The 15,078-nt window shown below is 39.5% G+C and overlaps 1 protein-coding gene across 8 annotated transcripts in view; it reads right to left on the bottom strand.

Annotated features, from left to right (window-relative positions):
* The window catches only part of LOC133641164 (exocyst complex component 3-like protein 4), a 37,418-nt gene extending 23,012 nt beyond the window's left edge, over positions 1-14,406 (bottom strand). For 4 of the 8 annotated variants that reach the window (XM_062035083.1, XM_062035087.1, XM_062035090.1 and 1 more), the window contains exons 1-6: positions 14,191-14,406; positions 9,493-9,889; positions 8,232-8,324; positions 7,960-8,163; positions 5,363-5,981; positions 1,451-1,568 (exon numbers count right to left, since the gene is read on the bottom strand). In XM_062035083.1, coding sequence (XP_061891067.1) covers positions 1,451-1,568; positions 5,363-5,981; positions 7,960-8,163; positions 8,232-8,324; positions 9,493-9,673 — 1,215 coding nt within the window. In that variant the 5' untranslated portion in view covers positions 9,674-9,889; positions 14,191-14,406. Of the gene's footprint in view, positions 1-1,450; positions 1,569-5,362; positions 5,982-7,959; positions 8,164-8,231; positions 8,325-9,492; positions 9,971-14,190 lie in introns of those variants that run through there. The other 4 variants (XM_062035086.1, XM_062035084.1, XM_062035091.1 and 1 more) reach the window with 4 other exon arrangements.
* Between the last annotated feature and the right edge of the window lie 672 nt (positions 14,407-15,078).

Genomic DNA, 15,078 nt, shown 5'->3' with positions numbered 1-15,078 from the left:
ATTGCCTGTTTAGACAGGGTCGTAAACCATCAGGAATGTGAACACAACCCCCAAGTCTCTCTTCTTATCAGTGTTGAGAGGAGGGGGGGGGGGAGAGATGGGGGCTTTCTTTGTGTGAAAAGAGTTGCTTTTTCCTTTGGAATGCCAGATCAACTTGGGCTACGCATTTGTATGTGTTGTTCGAGGCTGGTCTCTATTCTCAAATATTTGACAATAAATTACAAAATACCTATACTGTGCTTAGTGGTACCTTTGAGTTCAGTTTATATGTCATCTAAGGAACTTGGGACTGACCAGCGTTTTACATCCCACTTGGAGGAACATCTGGTCAAACGCAACAATACATATATACAAATACTAGGGGTGTAGCGGCACACAAAAACGTCGGTTCGGTACGTACCTCGGTTTAGAGGTCACGGTTCGGTTCATTTTCGGTACAGTAAGAAAACAACAAAATGTACATTTTTGGGTTATTTATTTACCAAATTTGCAAAATCTTCCACCAAAAATATTTTTTTTAGTGGAATATTTGATGTGAAGTAATCGGAACCTTGGGTAGGTCAATAATTCATAATAACATTGATTTTGATTTAATATTATGTTTTGAGCAAGGACAGTTTGAAAGAAAAAAAACCAGCTTTGTTTTATTAGTCAACAATGCAACTTTTTCTAAATTACATTTAACCTTTAAGCTTTTTTATTTCACTTTCGTTATGTTTTTTTTTATTTTAACAGTATTTTTAGAATGTGCCGTGGGCCTTTAAAACATTAGCTGTGGGCCGCAAATGGCCTCCGGGGCACACTTTTGACACTCCTGCTATAGATAATAAAAAATTAAACCTGATAAATCTATGGATAAAAAGCAGAGCCTGGCGACGCATGCGCGTTTATCATAACTCTCTCGCTCTCTCTGTCTCTGCCCCTCCCTCACCAATGCTGCTGCGCGCACAATTTGTTTTGTTTTTAACCCCTTCTTAACCCGGGACGTACATTGAAAATACACGCAACCCTAACTCAAAATGCCGGACATTTGAGGCATTTAAGAAACTCCGCTCGGACAGCCCCGCAAAAGAGGACATGTCCGGCGAAAAGAGGACGTATGGTCAGTCTATCCTAGCCCAATCGTTGCTAGCATGCCGTGTGTTGTGCCTCGGTATGCATTGTTTACACAACGTGCAGTGCGCTACCTAATATGTCTGTGTGGAAACTTGTTCGGTACACCTCCGAACCGAAACCCCCGTACCGAAACGGTTCAATACAAATACACGTACCGTTACAGCCCTAACAAATACATATATATACTGTATATACACACACACATATATACTGTACATACAGTATACACACACACACACGTAAATATACACACACACAAAAATATGAAACAAAACACAAAATAAGGCTACTGCGTTGCCGTGACTGCACCCTCTTAGCAGAAGTCAGACGTCACCTTCACTGTGATGCAGAACTTCTCTCTCAGCTGCAGCAGGAAGTCCTCGTCCAGTTGCAGATTCTCCTTTTCCTCTGTCATGTCAGGCTGGAGGGCGGGACTTCCCATGATCCTCTCGCTGGCAAAGGACACACAATATACAGCTTCCATGTATGACTATCCCACTACATTTGTTCATGTTTTGAAATCAGTGTGACAAGAGTTTAGAGCAGTGGTTCTTAACCTTGTTGGAAGTACCGAACCCCACCAGTTTCATATGCGCATTCACCGAACCCTTCTTTAGTGAAAAGGGGGGTGTATATTGTAGCGTCCCGGAAGAGTTAGTGCTGCAAGGGGTTCTGGGTATTTGTTCTGTTGTGTTTATGTTGTTACGGTGCGGATGTTCTCCCGAAATGTGTTTGTCATTCTTTTTTGGTGTGGGTTCACAGTGTGGCGCATATTTGTAACAGTGTTAAAGTTGTTTATACGGTCACCTTCAGTGTGACCTGTATGGCTGTTGACCAAGTATGCCTTGCATTCACTTGTGTGTGTAAAAGCCGCATATATTATGCGACTGGGCCGGTGCTTGTATGGAGGAAAAGCGGACTCTACAGAATATTAAGGCACGCCCCCAATATTGTTGTATGGGTGGAAATCGGGAGAGATTCGGGAGAATGGTCGCCCTGGGAGATTTTCGGGAGGGGCACTGAAATTTGGGAGTCTCCCCGGAAAATCAGGAGGGTTGGCAAGTGTGGTCTTGACCTACGCGGCGGAGGCTCCGCCGAACCCCTGAAGCCGACTCACCGAATCCCTAGGGTTCGATCGAACCCAGGTTAAGAACCACTGGTTTAGAGGAAGCGTGTTGAAATTCATGACTAGGGATACAACGGTTATTATATTGCTTTGTCCTGCTGCCATTGTGACGTCCATGTATCATGCCTCTCAATATGAGCACTCTATTAGAATGGCTTAGTTGATCATTATTCTCCCTCTCCTATTGTATTTTGGAAGGAATTAAAATGAAGAAGTCACCAATTTTTGCAAGCGTGTCCGGTCCGCCAAAAAAATATATATTTTCGGGGTCTCAAAACACAAAATGTCAAAAATTTGTATCCAGCACCTCCTTTAAAAGTAAAAAAAATGTTAGCCCTTTCCACCAGTTTGACGTATCGTCCAAAAAAAAAGAAATCATTGGAGACGTCTATCATGACAAGACAGACGTAAAACTCTCAAGAACCCATATTTGAAAACAAACAGGAAGTGGGCCATCTTGGTTTCTGTCGCCCAAAAACAGTAGTTGTACTTTAACTCCTAAGGACTTTGACCAAAAGACAGATGGGCGAAGATAAATTACGAAGGACTTTTGCCTAGGCTGGGGGTTGGCAACAAGCTTCATCAAAAATGTATGAAAATTTAAAAAAGATTTCGAAAAAAATATAATTTAAATATGAATAGAATAGAAAGTACTTTATTGATCCCTGGGGGAAATTCAGCACCACAGTTCGCTCACAATTGACAATAACAATAATAATAATAATAATATAATATAATATATATATATATAATATACAATAAATAAATAATATAAATATATTCTACATATACTGTATAAATATGTTTGTGTTAATGTTTCACTGAGTATTTGGCGAGCGCCAATTTGTCCTACTAATTTCCACGGCCCTTGAACTCACCGTAGTTGCGTGAACTGTAATGCAACAGTTTGTTTACATGTACAACTCTCTCCGACGCTGCCTTTTTTATGCCACTCCTTTGTCTCATTTTGTCCACTAAACGTTTTATACTGTGCTTGAATGCACAAAAGTGAGCTTTGTTGACATTATTGACTTGTGTGCAAGTTAATCAATGCTAACATGCTATTTAAGCTAATATAAACACTTACAACATGTGTTGCCTTTATTATAAGACTTAAATAAGGTTTTCAATTTTTGTTTTATTGGGCAAATATGACTTTCAACATTTTGGGTTGCCGACCTTTGGCCTCAGCTATAAGATGTGGGCGTGGCATGGCGCCAAATATTTATCTAAAGACAAAAACATTTGTGACTCGGCTCCGCAAATTCAGATCTTAATCATAATTGGTTCAAATGGTGACGATGTTTAAGTCCTGGATGGGTCAGTACCTATTCCTACCCTTCCGTAGTGGGCGGATCCTGACAGAAAAAACTGCTCCTCGCCATCAACCATCAAACTGTCATTACTTGACTTTAAATGATCAGATCGCCTTCCAAACTGACATAAGACTCTAAGGTTGGGAACTGATCATGACTAAGACCTTGATATTGACGCTAAGATCGCCCCCTTTTGGTGAAAAACTAACAGTGGTAACTTCCTTCCAGATGCTCAGATCTTTCTGAATTTTTTGAAGGTGGGTCAGAGCATTGGGAAGGACGTGACCACGTGGGTCATGAATTCCCACAAACTTGCACAGGAATGTGAGGGCTTATTGAACAGGCCCTCGCCTCTGTTGCCGGAACGCATGACGCTTGCGGTCACCTCCTTCCCGATACCCTGACCCACCACCAAAACATTTCTGGACCCACAATATAGAGTTTTGCCATTTTCGTGCATGTTAATGGTCTCAAAAAGGTGTCCAAACCTATAGAAGAACAAACAGCAATATCAACGGGGCCATTATGGTGCTCTTCATCGCCCCTGCGGGGCTTGCTTTGGTGCTCGGGCAAAAATAAAAAAATTACTAAAAAATAAATGATAATCATCAATCAATAATATTTGTTGCAATTAAGATCAAGATCTGAACATGGAAATTGAGTAATTGTTTCATGCGCCACTGCTCGGGTCCTCATAATAATAATAATAATAATCCATCCATCCATTTTCTACTGCTTGTCCCGTTCGGGGTCGCTGGAGCCTATCTCAGCTGCATTCGGGCGCAAGGCGGGGTACACCCTGGACAAGTCGCCACCTCATCACAGGGCCAACACAGATAGACAGACAACATTCAAACTCACATTCAAACACTAGGGCCAATTTAGTGTTGCCAACAATTTAGTGTTGCCAATCAACCTATCCCCAGGTGCATGTCTTTGGAGGTGGGAGGAAGCCGGAGTACCCGGAGGGAACCCACGCAGTCACGGGGAGAACATGCAAACACAGAAAGATCCCGAGGGCAGGATCGAACCCAGGACCTTCGTATTGTAATTATTATTAATATTATTATTATTATTATAATGGGTTGAATGTATACAGCACTTTTCTGGACATCTAAAGTGCTTTTACAGAGAGAACCGAGAACCCATCATTTTATTCACTCCACATTCACACGTTGACGGTAACCTAGCTATGTGAGCTACATGCTAACATTTCACTTTAACATCATGCTAGGTTAGCCCGAAGAACAACCACATGATTGAACTTACAGCTCCAACATCTGGAGCCTGATGGATAGCTGGTGGAGCTTTATTTTAGGATGTGTGGCGAAGCCTGTATTTTTAGTTTTTACAAAGCTTTTTTCTTCAATAAGAGCTAGCACGTGAGGGATGTGATTTTTCTCTCGCTCGGTTGCTGTTAGAAGGTCATTACAAAGGCACTTTTGCACCAGGGGGAACATTCAAGACCTGACTTGTCCATAAACTTTGTGCAATGATCCGTGGGAATCTATTTTGTACGTTTTATTTCGCCTTTCTCTTTTTCCAAATGATGTTCCAAGTTTGGAGGGAAGGAGGCCTGATCCCAGGAATGCCGTCAATAAAAGTTTCTTCTTCTTGATACGCTTCCCACATTCCGACTGGCTGAGTTCAAGTTTCATACTGGAGTCTTTACACTGTGCATATGTGGTGGTTTTCTAGCAATAAGACCCTTGTTTGACCAAACTGAGCTCTCAGCATGAACAAGTCCAGTTGTCAAGACAATGTTATCTTTGGAAAGGCAGAATGTGATGGTGCGTTCACTGACCTGTGGTAGCGGTGGACGATCCAGTCCAGCAGAGCGTAGAGGTCCTTGAGGTGCGTGGACTGCTGCAGCAGCTTGTTGAGGTGCTGCTTGATGGCGGCATGGTAGCGCTCCACGTAGGTGCTGAAGACCTTGAAGCTGCGGGGGTAGGACCAGCGGATGTCCCTCTTCACGGTCTCCAGGTCCTCCACCACGGCCTTGCCCAGCAGCCCCAGGTGCACGGCCAGCCACGAGGCGTTCAAGTGACTCTGCTCCAGGTGCACGCTCTCCACTTTGTCCCTAACCCCCTCCCCCACCGCCTCCCTCCAGGCCTCCATCCAGCTCCCTTGGAGACCCCCGGGCTCCTGAGCCCGCTTGTCCTCCTCCTGGACTATGCGGGCCACGTGGACCAGGAGGCCCTTGTTCCTGGAGGGCAGGGAGACGGAGGTGCGCACGATGGAGGCGATCTTGCGGCGCAGGTCCGAGTAGAGGATGCTCAGGTCCTTCTCCTTCTTGGCCAGCTCCATGGGCGAGTCCTGGCCGCTGCGCTGCCATTCCTGCCGGAACTCCAGGCGCAGGGCCAGCAGGTTGAGGTGGGCCTCCTCCAGGACCTCCATCTCAATCAGCTTGTTAATCTGCATCACTGCACACACAGAGAAACATCACAGTGCACGTGCCAACTGCGCCAAGGAGCTTCAAAAACCTCAGTAATGTTCGTGTGCTACTTCCTGTCTGTAATATTTGATATTATAGATAACCTATATCAAGTCATCCATCCATTTTCTACCGCTTGTCTCGATCGGTATCGCGGGGGTGGAGCTTATCCCATACCTATACTATATATTACCTAGAACATGCAAAGCCATAGGTGCCATTTTGGGGTCCTTACACACACCATAATAATACCATGTGTTGAAGCACAGTACGTCTGACTATGGTAGCGGTGCGGCTTTGTAGCTTACCAAAGTCGTTCTAAAAAATGTTTACCGATTTTTTAGCGCCGTGTGTAATGTTCTATATTCTCAATGAAACATCAAAGCTTTGGTGTTGCTTGCTTACGGGTACTTGCTAGAGTCATTTAATGAACAGGTGTCAATTTGCAATCCACACGTACAGTACTTACATCATGTATATATATATATATATATTACATGTTATGAATGTTACTACATTACATATAGTTACATCATGTATATATATTACATGTTATTATGAATGTTACTACATTACATATAGTTACATCTTGTATATATATTACATGTTATTATGAATGTTACTACATTACATATATAGTTACATCATATATATATATATATATATATGACATGTTATTATGAATGTTACTACATTACATATAGTTACATCATGTATATATATTACATGATATTATGACTGTTACTACATTACATATATAGATACATCATGTATACATATTACATTTTATGAATGTTACTACATTACATATAGTTACGTCATGTATATATATTACATGTTATGAATGTTACTACATTACATGGTTACGTCATGTATATATATATTACATGTTATTATGAATATTACTACATTATATATATAGTTACATCATGTATATATATTACATATTATGAATGTTACTACATTACATATAGTTACGTCATGTATATATATTACATGTTATGAATGCTACTACATTACATATAGTTACATCATGTATATATATTACATATTATGAATGCTACTACATTACATATAGTTACATCATGTATATATATTACATGTTATTATGAATGCTACTACATTACATATAGTTACATCATGTATATATATTACATATTAGGAATGTTACTACATTACATATAGTTACATCATGTATATATATTACATGTTATTATGAATGTTACTACATTACATATATAGTTACATCATGTATATAGGAGATGTTAATATGAATGTTACTACATTACATACAGTATATCTTTTGTGTTACTGCCATCTACTGGTCACACTCACCATTACACCAAATAAAATTGCTTCGAGGTCGGTAAGCACAACTAGAATTTATATGTGCATTAGGCGCACAATACGGTCCATTTTTGTAGTCTGAAAAATTCAGTACCTATCTAGATCGTGTGCTAGTGTGTCCCAGGCTGCTGTGAAGCTGCCAGCTCCTAGTAGCCTGCCATGTTTACCCTTTGTGAATGACTAAAGTAGATGAAAAGACCAACCTTGTGCGCTTATTGGAGGACATTTAGAAGTTACAGTACCTGGCTATCCAGCTTTGCACAAGATGCTTTAAGCTAATCACCATTAAAACCGAGTCATCAACTAACTGACAAACACATGGTCTTTGAAAGCAACACCAGTCCGGCTTGTTTTCTTTTGACATAAACATGAGAGTCAAAGCGTGTTGAGGTAAAGTGAAAGCAAGCGAAGATGAATGTTGACAAAACAGAGAGATAACAACAGGAGAGGGGAGGGGTGCCCACAAGGCTGTGGGGCGACGTGTCATTGGAACAAACAGGTTTTGATCCCGAGTCAGCTACTTAAAGGCTTTTAGAAAGTGAACCGGTCCTAAACTGATATTTCCTACAGCCTTGAATGCAACATCTTCCAATATGGCTGCTGAAGCAAGGCAACGTTACCTGACAGAGGCGTGTGAGGTAACTCAGGCAGCATGTAAGTCTCTTCCACCTCCTCCCACGCCGCCTCCTCCTGTACCTCCTCCTCCTTCGACGACCCCTCCTGGACAGCGAGGGAGGCCTCCTGCTTCTTGTCCTTCCTGGAGACAAACCTCAGGCTGCGGCGGATGGACGCCCCCTTCTTCAAGAGAGTGGCCATGTTGGGATCTGGTGAGAGGGAATGCTTAGAAACGTTTGGAGGCGTTCATCCCTTTCCACGAGACGTTTGTGCACACCTGTCTTTGAACGCATCATGGCTCCTCCTTTCTCGCCGTCCTCGTCTTTCGCCTGGAAGAGCGCCGCCACGCTCCTCAGAGGAGATGTGACACCTGGCGCGAGACAAAAGTAGTGGACTCATGACAAACGTTTGCCACATCATAGTAGGGGTGCACCACAATCGATTCACATCCGAATTGCAAATCATTGTGATTCTAAATTGATTTTTTTTTAATTGATCCAAAAACCAAACTATTTTAGTTAAGTTGGCATACAAGATGGCGCCAAGAATGAAAACTCATGATATTCATGTCGACACATACAAAATTTGCCAAAAACCTAGCATAAAATGTTAGCATTTTAATGTTAGCATTATGACATAGGAAGAGTACCGTAATTTCCGCACTATAAGACGCACCGGATTATAAGGCGCACCTTCAATTAATGGCCTATTTTAAAACTTAGTTCATATATAAGGCGCACCGATAAGGCGCATAGAATAGACGCTACAGTAGAGGCTGGGGTTGCGAGACCTGTTGTGGCTCAATATTGGTCCATATATAAGGGCGCACCGGATTATAAGGCGCACTGTCAGATTTTGAGAAAATTGGAGGTTTTTAGGTGCGCCTTACAGTGCGGAAAATACGGTAACTACTCCAAAGATGTCGCGAAGTATCAAAATCAACTAATTGTTGGCTTATATGAATGAAATGAGCAAAATACTGGCATAAAATGTTAGCATGCTAATGTCAACATGCTAATAAAGAAAACGTACTCAAATTCATGAATTTTGGGTACAAACAAACACAATTAGCTGAAAAGCTAGCATAAAACGTTAGCATGATGACATAGGAAAAGTAACTGTACTGCTAAGATTGCGTCAAGTATCAAAATACAATGATTGTTCGCTTATACGAATGAAATGAGCAAAAATGCTGGCATAAAGCTAATAGAGAATAGGTTAGCATACTTCCAAGATGGCGCAAAGTATCAAAATCCATGACTTTTATGTTTAAATATACTAAAATTTGCTAAAAAGCTAGAATATAACATTAGCATTATAATGTTAGCATGATGATGTTTGCATGACATTAGAAAAGTTAGCGTACTTGTAAGATGGCACAAGGCATCAAAATTCACGATATTTGGGTTTAAACGAATGAAGTTAGCAAAACTGCTTACCGGCTTAAACATTAGCATGCTAATACTGACATGAGTGACATTTTGTTGAGTTGTAATCTGTGGAGCGGTGACCCTGCTATTAAGCGTGGATTTACTCACTGGGAGAGGGCGGAGCTTTGGAGTGCTCAGACCCCGACTCGCTGACCTTTGACCCTCTCTGTCCAGGCAGGCGCGGGCTCTTCTCCGCTGCCTGACGGATGCTCTTACGGAACGTCCCAAACACACCCGCCATCTTTTTAGCGGCGCCTTCGTCGTCGCGCATCGGCGCGTCAGCGTTCATCTCCTTGGAGGACGTCAACAGGAAGTGCCAGGTGTGAAAATGTCAAAGTGGCGGGGCTCCAGCCGGGTGACCTTTTGCTGACACACAACATGGCGGTAGCAGATGATTGTATCTACAACTCCTTTTTCTTCTCTCAATTTTCACTTCCACGATTACTGGAAACATACGTCGCCCACACAGTCACACCAGGCAGGTATTTCAGCTCATAAAACTCCACTAAAATGCAAGCATAAAACGTTAGCATGTTAACTTTAGCATGGTAAATCAAGAAAAAAATAACACACGACGAATAAAATGAAAAAAAAAAATGTCAGCATGCTAACATAAATTAAGTTAGAATACTTCTAAGATTGCAGCAAGTATCAAAATGTATGATTTTTATGTTTAAATATACAGAATTAGCAAAAAAGCTAGCATAAAATGTTAGTATGATAACGTTAGCATGATGGAACTGTACTTTTAAATGGCCCCAAGTATCAAAATCCATTAATTGCAGGTTTATACGAATGATATGATCAAAAAATGCTGGCATAAAATGTTAGCGCGCTAATCTTAGCATGCAAATACAGAATAAATTGGCATACTTCCAAAATAGCGCCAATTATAAGAATCTGTGATTTTTATGTTTAAACATACAGAATTAGCAAAAAAGCTAGCATAAAATGTTAGCATGATAACGTAGCACGATGACTTTTGAGAAGTAACTGTACTTCTCAGATGGTGCCAAGTATCAAAATCCATTAATTGTAGGTTTGTATGAATTAAATGAGCACAAATGGTGGTATAAAATGTTAGCATGCTAATATCAAATAAGTTAACATACTTCTAAGATGACACAAAATATCAAAATTCAGGATTTTTGTGTTTTAACGTACAGAATTTGCTAAAAAGCTAGCAGAAAAAGGTTTAAATGCTAACGTTTGCATTATGACATCGGGAAAAAGTTTGTATATTCCTAAAATGGCGTCAAGTATCAAAATCCATTAATTGTACGCTTATACGAATAAAATGAGTACAAATTCTGGCATAAAATGTTAGCACACTACATTAGCATGCTAATATAGAAGAAGTTAGCATACTTCTAAGAGGGCGTCAAGTATCAAAGTTTATGAATTTTAAGTTTAAACATTCAAAATTGGCATGATAACGTTAGCACGATGACATTTGGAAAAGTAACTTCACTTCTAAGATGCCATCAAGTTTTAAAATCCATTTATTGAAGGTTTTTAAGAATGAAACGAGCAAATGCTACCATAAAAAGTTAGCATGGTAATCTTAGCATGCTAATATCGAAGACGTTAACATACTTCCAAGACGGCACCAGCGCCAGGTACCAAAATTAATTATTTTTATGTTTAGACATACAACATTAGAAAACTAGCATAAAACATTAGCATGCTAATGTTTGTTATAGAATAAGTTAACATACGTTCAAAATGGCGCTAAGTATCAGTATGTTTAAACATAAAACATTAACATGTTAACGTTTGCATGATGACATTGGACAAGTTAGCATATTAAGACGGCGTCAAGTATCAAAATCCATTATTGTAGGTTTATATGAATGAAATGAGCAAACATTCTGGCATAAGGTGTTAGCATGCTGACATTAGCATGCTAATATAGAAGAAGTTGGCATACTTCCAAGATGGCGTCAAGTATCAAAATTCATGATTTAAGGTTTAAACATACACAAATAGCTAAAAAGCTAGCATAAAGCGATAGCATGGTAGCATTAGCATGACGACATAAGAAAAGGAACTGTGCCTCTAATATGGCGTCTAGTATGAAAATACGTCAATTGTTGGTTTATAACGAATGAAATGAGCAAAAATGCTGGTATAAAATGTTAGCATACTTTCAAGACGGCACCAAGTATCAAAAATCCATGATGTTGAGGTTCAAACGTACAAAATTGGCTAAAAAGCAGCACAATAAAAACATTAGCATGTCAAGGATGACATGGGAATAGTTAACATACCTTTAAGACGGCACCATTTTGAGGTTTAAAAACATTAGGGCTGCGAATCTTTGGGTGTCCCACGATTCGATTCAATATCGGTTCTTGGGGTCACGATTCGATTCAAAATCGATTTTTTTCGATTCAATGCGATTCTCGATTGAAAAACGATTTTTTTCCCGATTCAAAAGGATTCTCTATTCATTCAATACATAGGATTTCAGCAGGATCTACCCCAGTCTGCTGACATGCAAGCAGAGTAGTAGATTTTTGTAAAAAGCTTTTATAATTGTAAAGGACAATGTTTTATCAAATGATTGCAATAATGTACATTTGTTTGAACTATTAAATGAACCAAAAATATGACTTATTTTATCTTTGTGAAAATATTGGACACAGTGTGTTAAGCTTATGAGTTGCGATGCAAGTGTAAGCCACTGTGACACTATTGTTCTTTTATTTTTATTTTTTATAAATGTCTAATGATAATGTCAATGAGGGATTTTTAATCAGTGCTATGTTGAAATTGTAACTAGTATTGATACTGTTGATAATATTCATTTTTGTTTCACTACTTTTGGTTTGTTCTGTGTCGTGTTTGTGTCTCCTCTCAATTGCTCTGTTTATTGCAGTTCTGAGTGTTGGTGGGTCGGGTTTGGTTTTGGAATTGGATTGCATTGTTATGGTATTGCTGTGTATTGTTTTGTTGGATTGATTAATAAAAAATTAAATTTTTTTAAAACAAATAGATTTTTAAAAATGAGAATCGATACTCGTGAGAATGGCGATTTGAATTCGAATCGATTTTCGTTATCGATGAGAAAATGCATTTTTAGACAATATGATTTGCCTGAGCGGCTAGGAGACACAGAGTAACAAGTGGTAGAAAATTAATTAGAAATGACAGATTTAAATAATTAATATTAATAAAAATAAAGTTTTTTGTTTTGTTTTTTTAACTTGGGACTTCCTGTATTTTTGACGCTGGGGGTCTAGATTTGGGGACCCCTGATTTAAGGTTTAAACACAATTAGCTAAAAAGCTAGCATAAAACGTTAGCATGTTGACATAAGAAAAGGAACTGTACCTCTAATATGGCGTCTAAGTATGAAAATACGTCAATTAGAGATGTCTGATAATATCGGCCGATAAATGCTTTAAAATGTAGTATCGGAAATTATCGGTATCGGTTTCAAAAAGTACAATTTATGACTTTTTAAAACGCCGCTGTACGGAGTGGTACACAGACGTAGGGAGAAGTACCTTTGCGTGCCGGCCCAATCACATAATATCTACGGCTTTTCACACACACACAAGTGAATGCAAGGCATACTTGGTCAACAGCCATACAGGTCACACTGAGGGTGACCAAATAAACAACTTTAACACTGTTACAAATATGCGCCACAATGTGAACCCACACCAAACTAGAATGACAAACACATTTCGGGAGAACATCCGCACCGTAACACAACATAAACACAACAGAACAAATACCCAGAACCCCTTGCAGCACTAACTCTTCTGGGACGCTACAATATACACCCCCTGCTACCCCCGGCCCCCACCTCAACCCCGCCCACCTCAACCTCCTCATGCTCTCTCAGGGAGAGCATGTCCCAAATTCCAAGCTGTTTTGAGGCATGTTAAAAAAAAACAATGCACTTTGTGACTTCAATAATAAATATGGCAGTGCCATGTTGGCATTTTTTTCCATAACTTGAGTTGATTTATTTTGGAAAACCTTGTTACATTGTTTAATGCATCCAGCGGGGCATCACAACAAAATTAGGCATAATAATAATGTGTTAATTCCATGACTGTATATATCGTATCGGTTGATATCGGAATCGGTAATTAAGAGTTGAACAATATCGGAATATCGGATATCGGCAAAAAAGCCATTATCGGACATCTCTAACGTCAATTGTTGGTTTATACGAATGAAATGAGCAAAAATGCTGGCATAAAATGTAAGCATAGAATAAGTTAGCATACTTTCAAGACGGCACCAAGTATCAAAAATCCATGATGTTGAGGTTTAAACGTACAAAATTGGCTAAAAAGCACACTAAAAACATTAGCATGTCAAGGATGACATGGGAATAGTTAACATACCTTTAAGACGGCACCATTTTGAGGTTTAAACATACAACATTAGCTAGTAGAAAGCGTTAGCATGCTAACGTTAGCATGCTAGCACAAAAGTGACGAGGCAGTTTTATAATGTTCCTACACGATGTCTGATATACATTTGTACTTTTATATGAGTAAGTGTTTGAATGTTTTTAATCACGTTTCTTATCAAGCAGGACCAGTTTAGATGCACTACAAGTGAAAGATAAACATCTGTTGTAAATTAACTGTTAATAAAACATCAATTAAATTATTAAATGAGGACATGACTTGCGTTAGCCTCCATTGACAGTCACAACACCTGCGGCAAATTAACACTATATTTAATTACTGACGTGTTATCAACATTATGGATGATTGGCACGCCAGTGTTTACTTTAAAAAGCAGAAAACAGACGTTTTTTAAAGCGAAAACGCTCACCTGGTCAGGTGAAATGACCTTTCTTTTTGTCTTTCCTCGTCGTCTTTCCGTGGCGTGCCGTGTGCAGACGTCGGGCGGAAGAGGACAAGCACGGTGCAGCGGTCAGGAAAGAAGCAAGTGGGGGCAAAGATCACCTTCCCGCTTCCTTTAGGTCGAGGTTAGGGATTAGGAGCTGTGACGTCACGTCCTGTCTGGGGTGCTTCAACTCACGTTGGCGTCTGGGTACACTTGCCATGCTGGCCGAACACCTGGAATGTGACGTTAGGCTGCTGCTTTCAGGGACCTCGGGAAATGTGATTGTCATCCACCTTGTCGGGTTTCGTTTTTGTTTTGCTGAGCAAATTTCGACTCAGGACTGAAGAAGAAGAAATCCAGCTTTCGCTCTTGTCAAGGTGGGCGTATCGTGTCAAATATCGGGTTTGTCGATACCATTTTTTTTTTTAAATTTTGGTTTCGAACTGATACCAGCGTGGCAATATCGATACTTTTCAGTTTTGCTCTGTTTATTTTCACAAATATTTGTGTGTTTTTTTGTTGTGTTGTTCAAATATATTCTACAAATTTTTCCTATAATGTAATGGGATGTAAATCAAATGGGATGTAAATCAAATTGAGACACTTGTGATTTAGGGCTATATAAATAAACATTGATTGATTGATTGAAATTAATGCGTTCCAAATACCCAAATATATATACAAAATACACATTTTACAGAGAATGATTATAGTACATAGGAGTAGGGGTGCACAACAAAATGAATTCACATTCCAATCACGATTCTTTTTCAACATTTATCATCATCATATTCATCATTTTATATATATATATATATATATATATATATATATATATATATATATATATATATATATATATATATATATATA

The sequence above is a fragment of the Entelurus aequoreus genome, linkage group LG23 (genome assembly GCF_033978785.1).
Source record: "Entelurus aequoreus isolate RoL-2023_Sb linkage group LG23, RoL_Eaeq_v1.1, whole genome shotgun sequence".
In the NCBI taxonomy this organism is placed as follows: Eukaryota; Metazoa; Chordata; class Actinopteri; order Syngnathiformes; family Syngnathidae; genus Entelurus; species Entelurus aequoreus.
The sequence above is the reverse complement of the archived record's forward strand: the minus strand, read 5'-3'. Positions and strand labels throughout refer to the sequence as shown.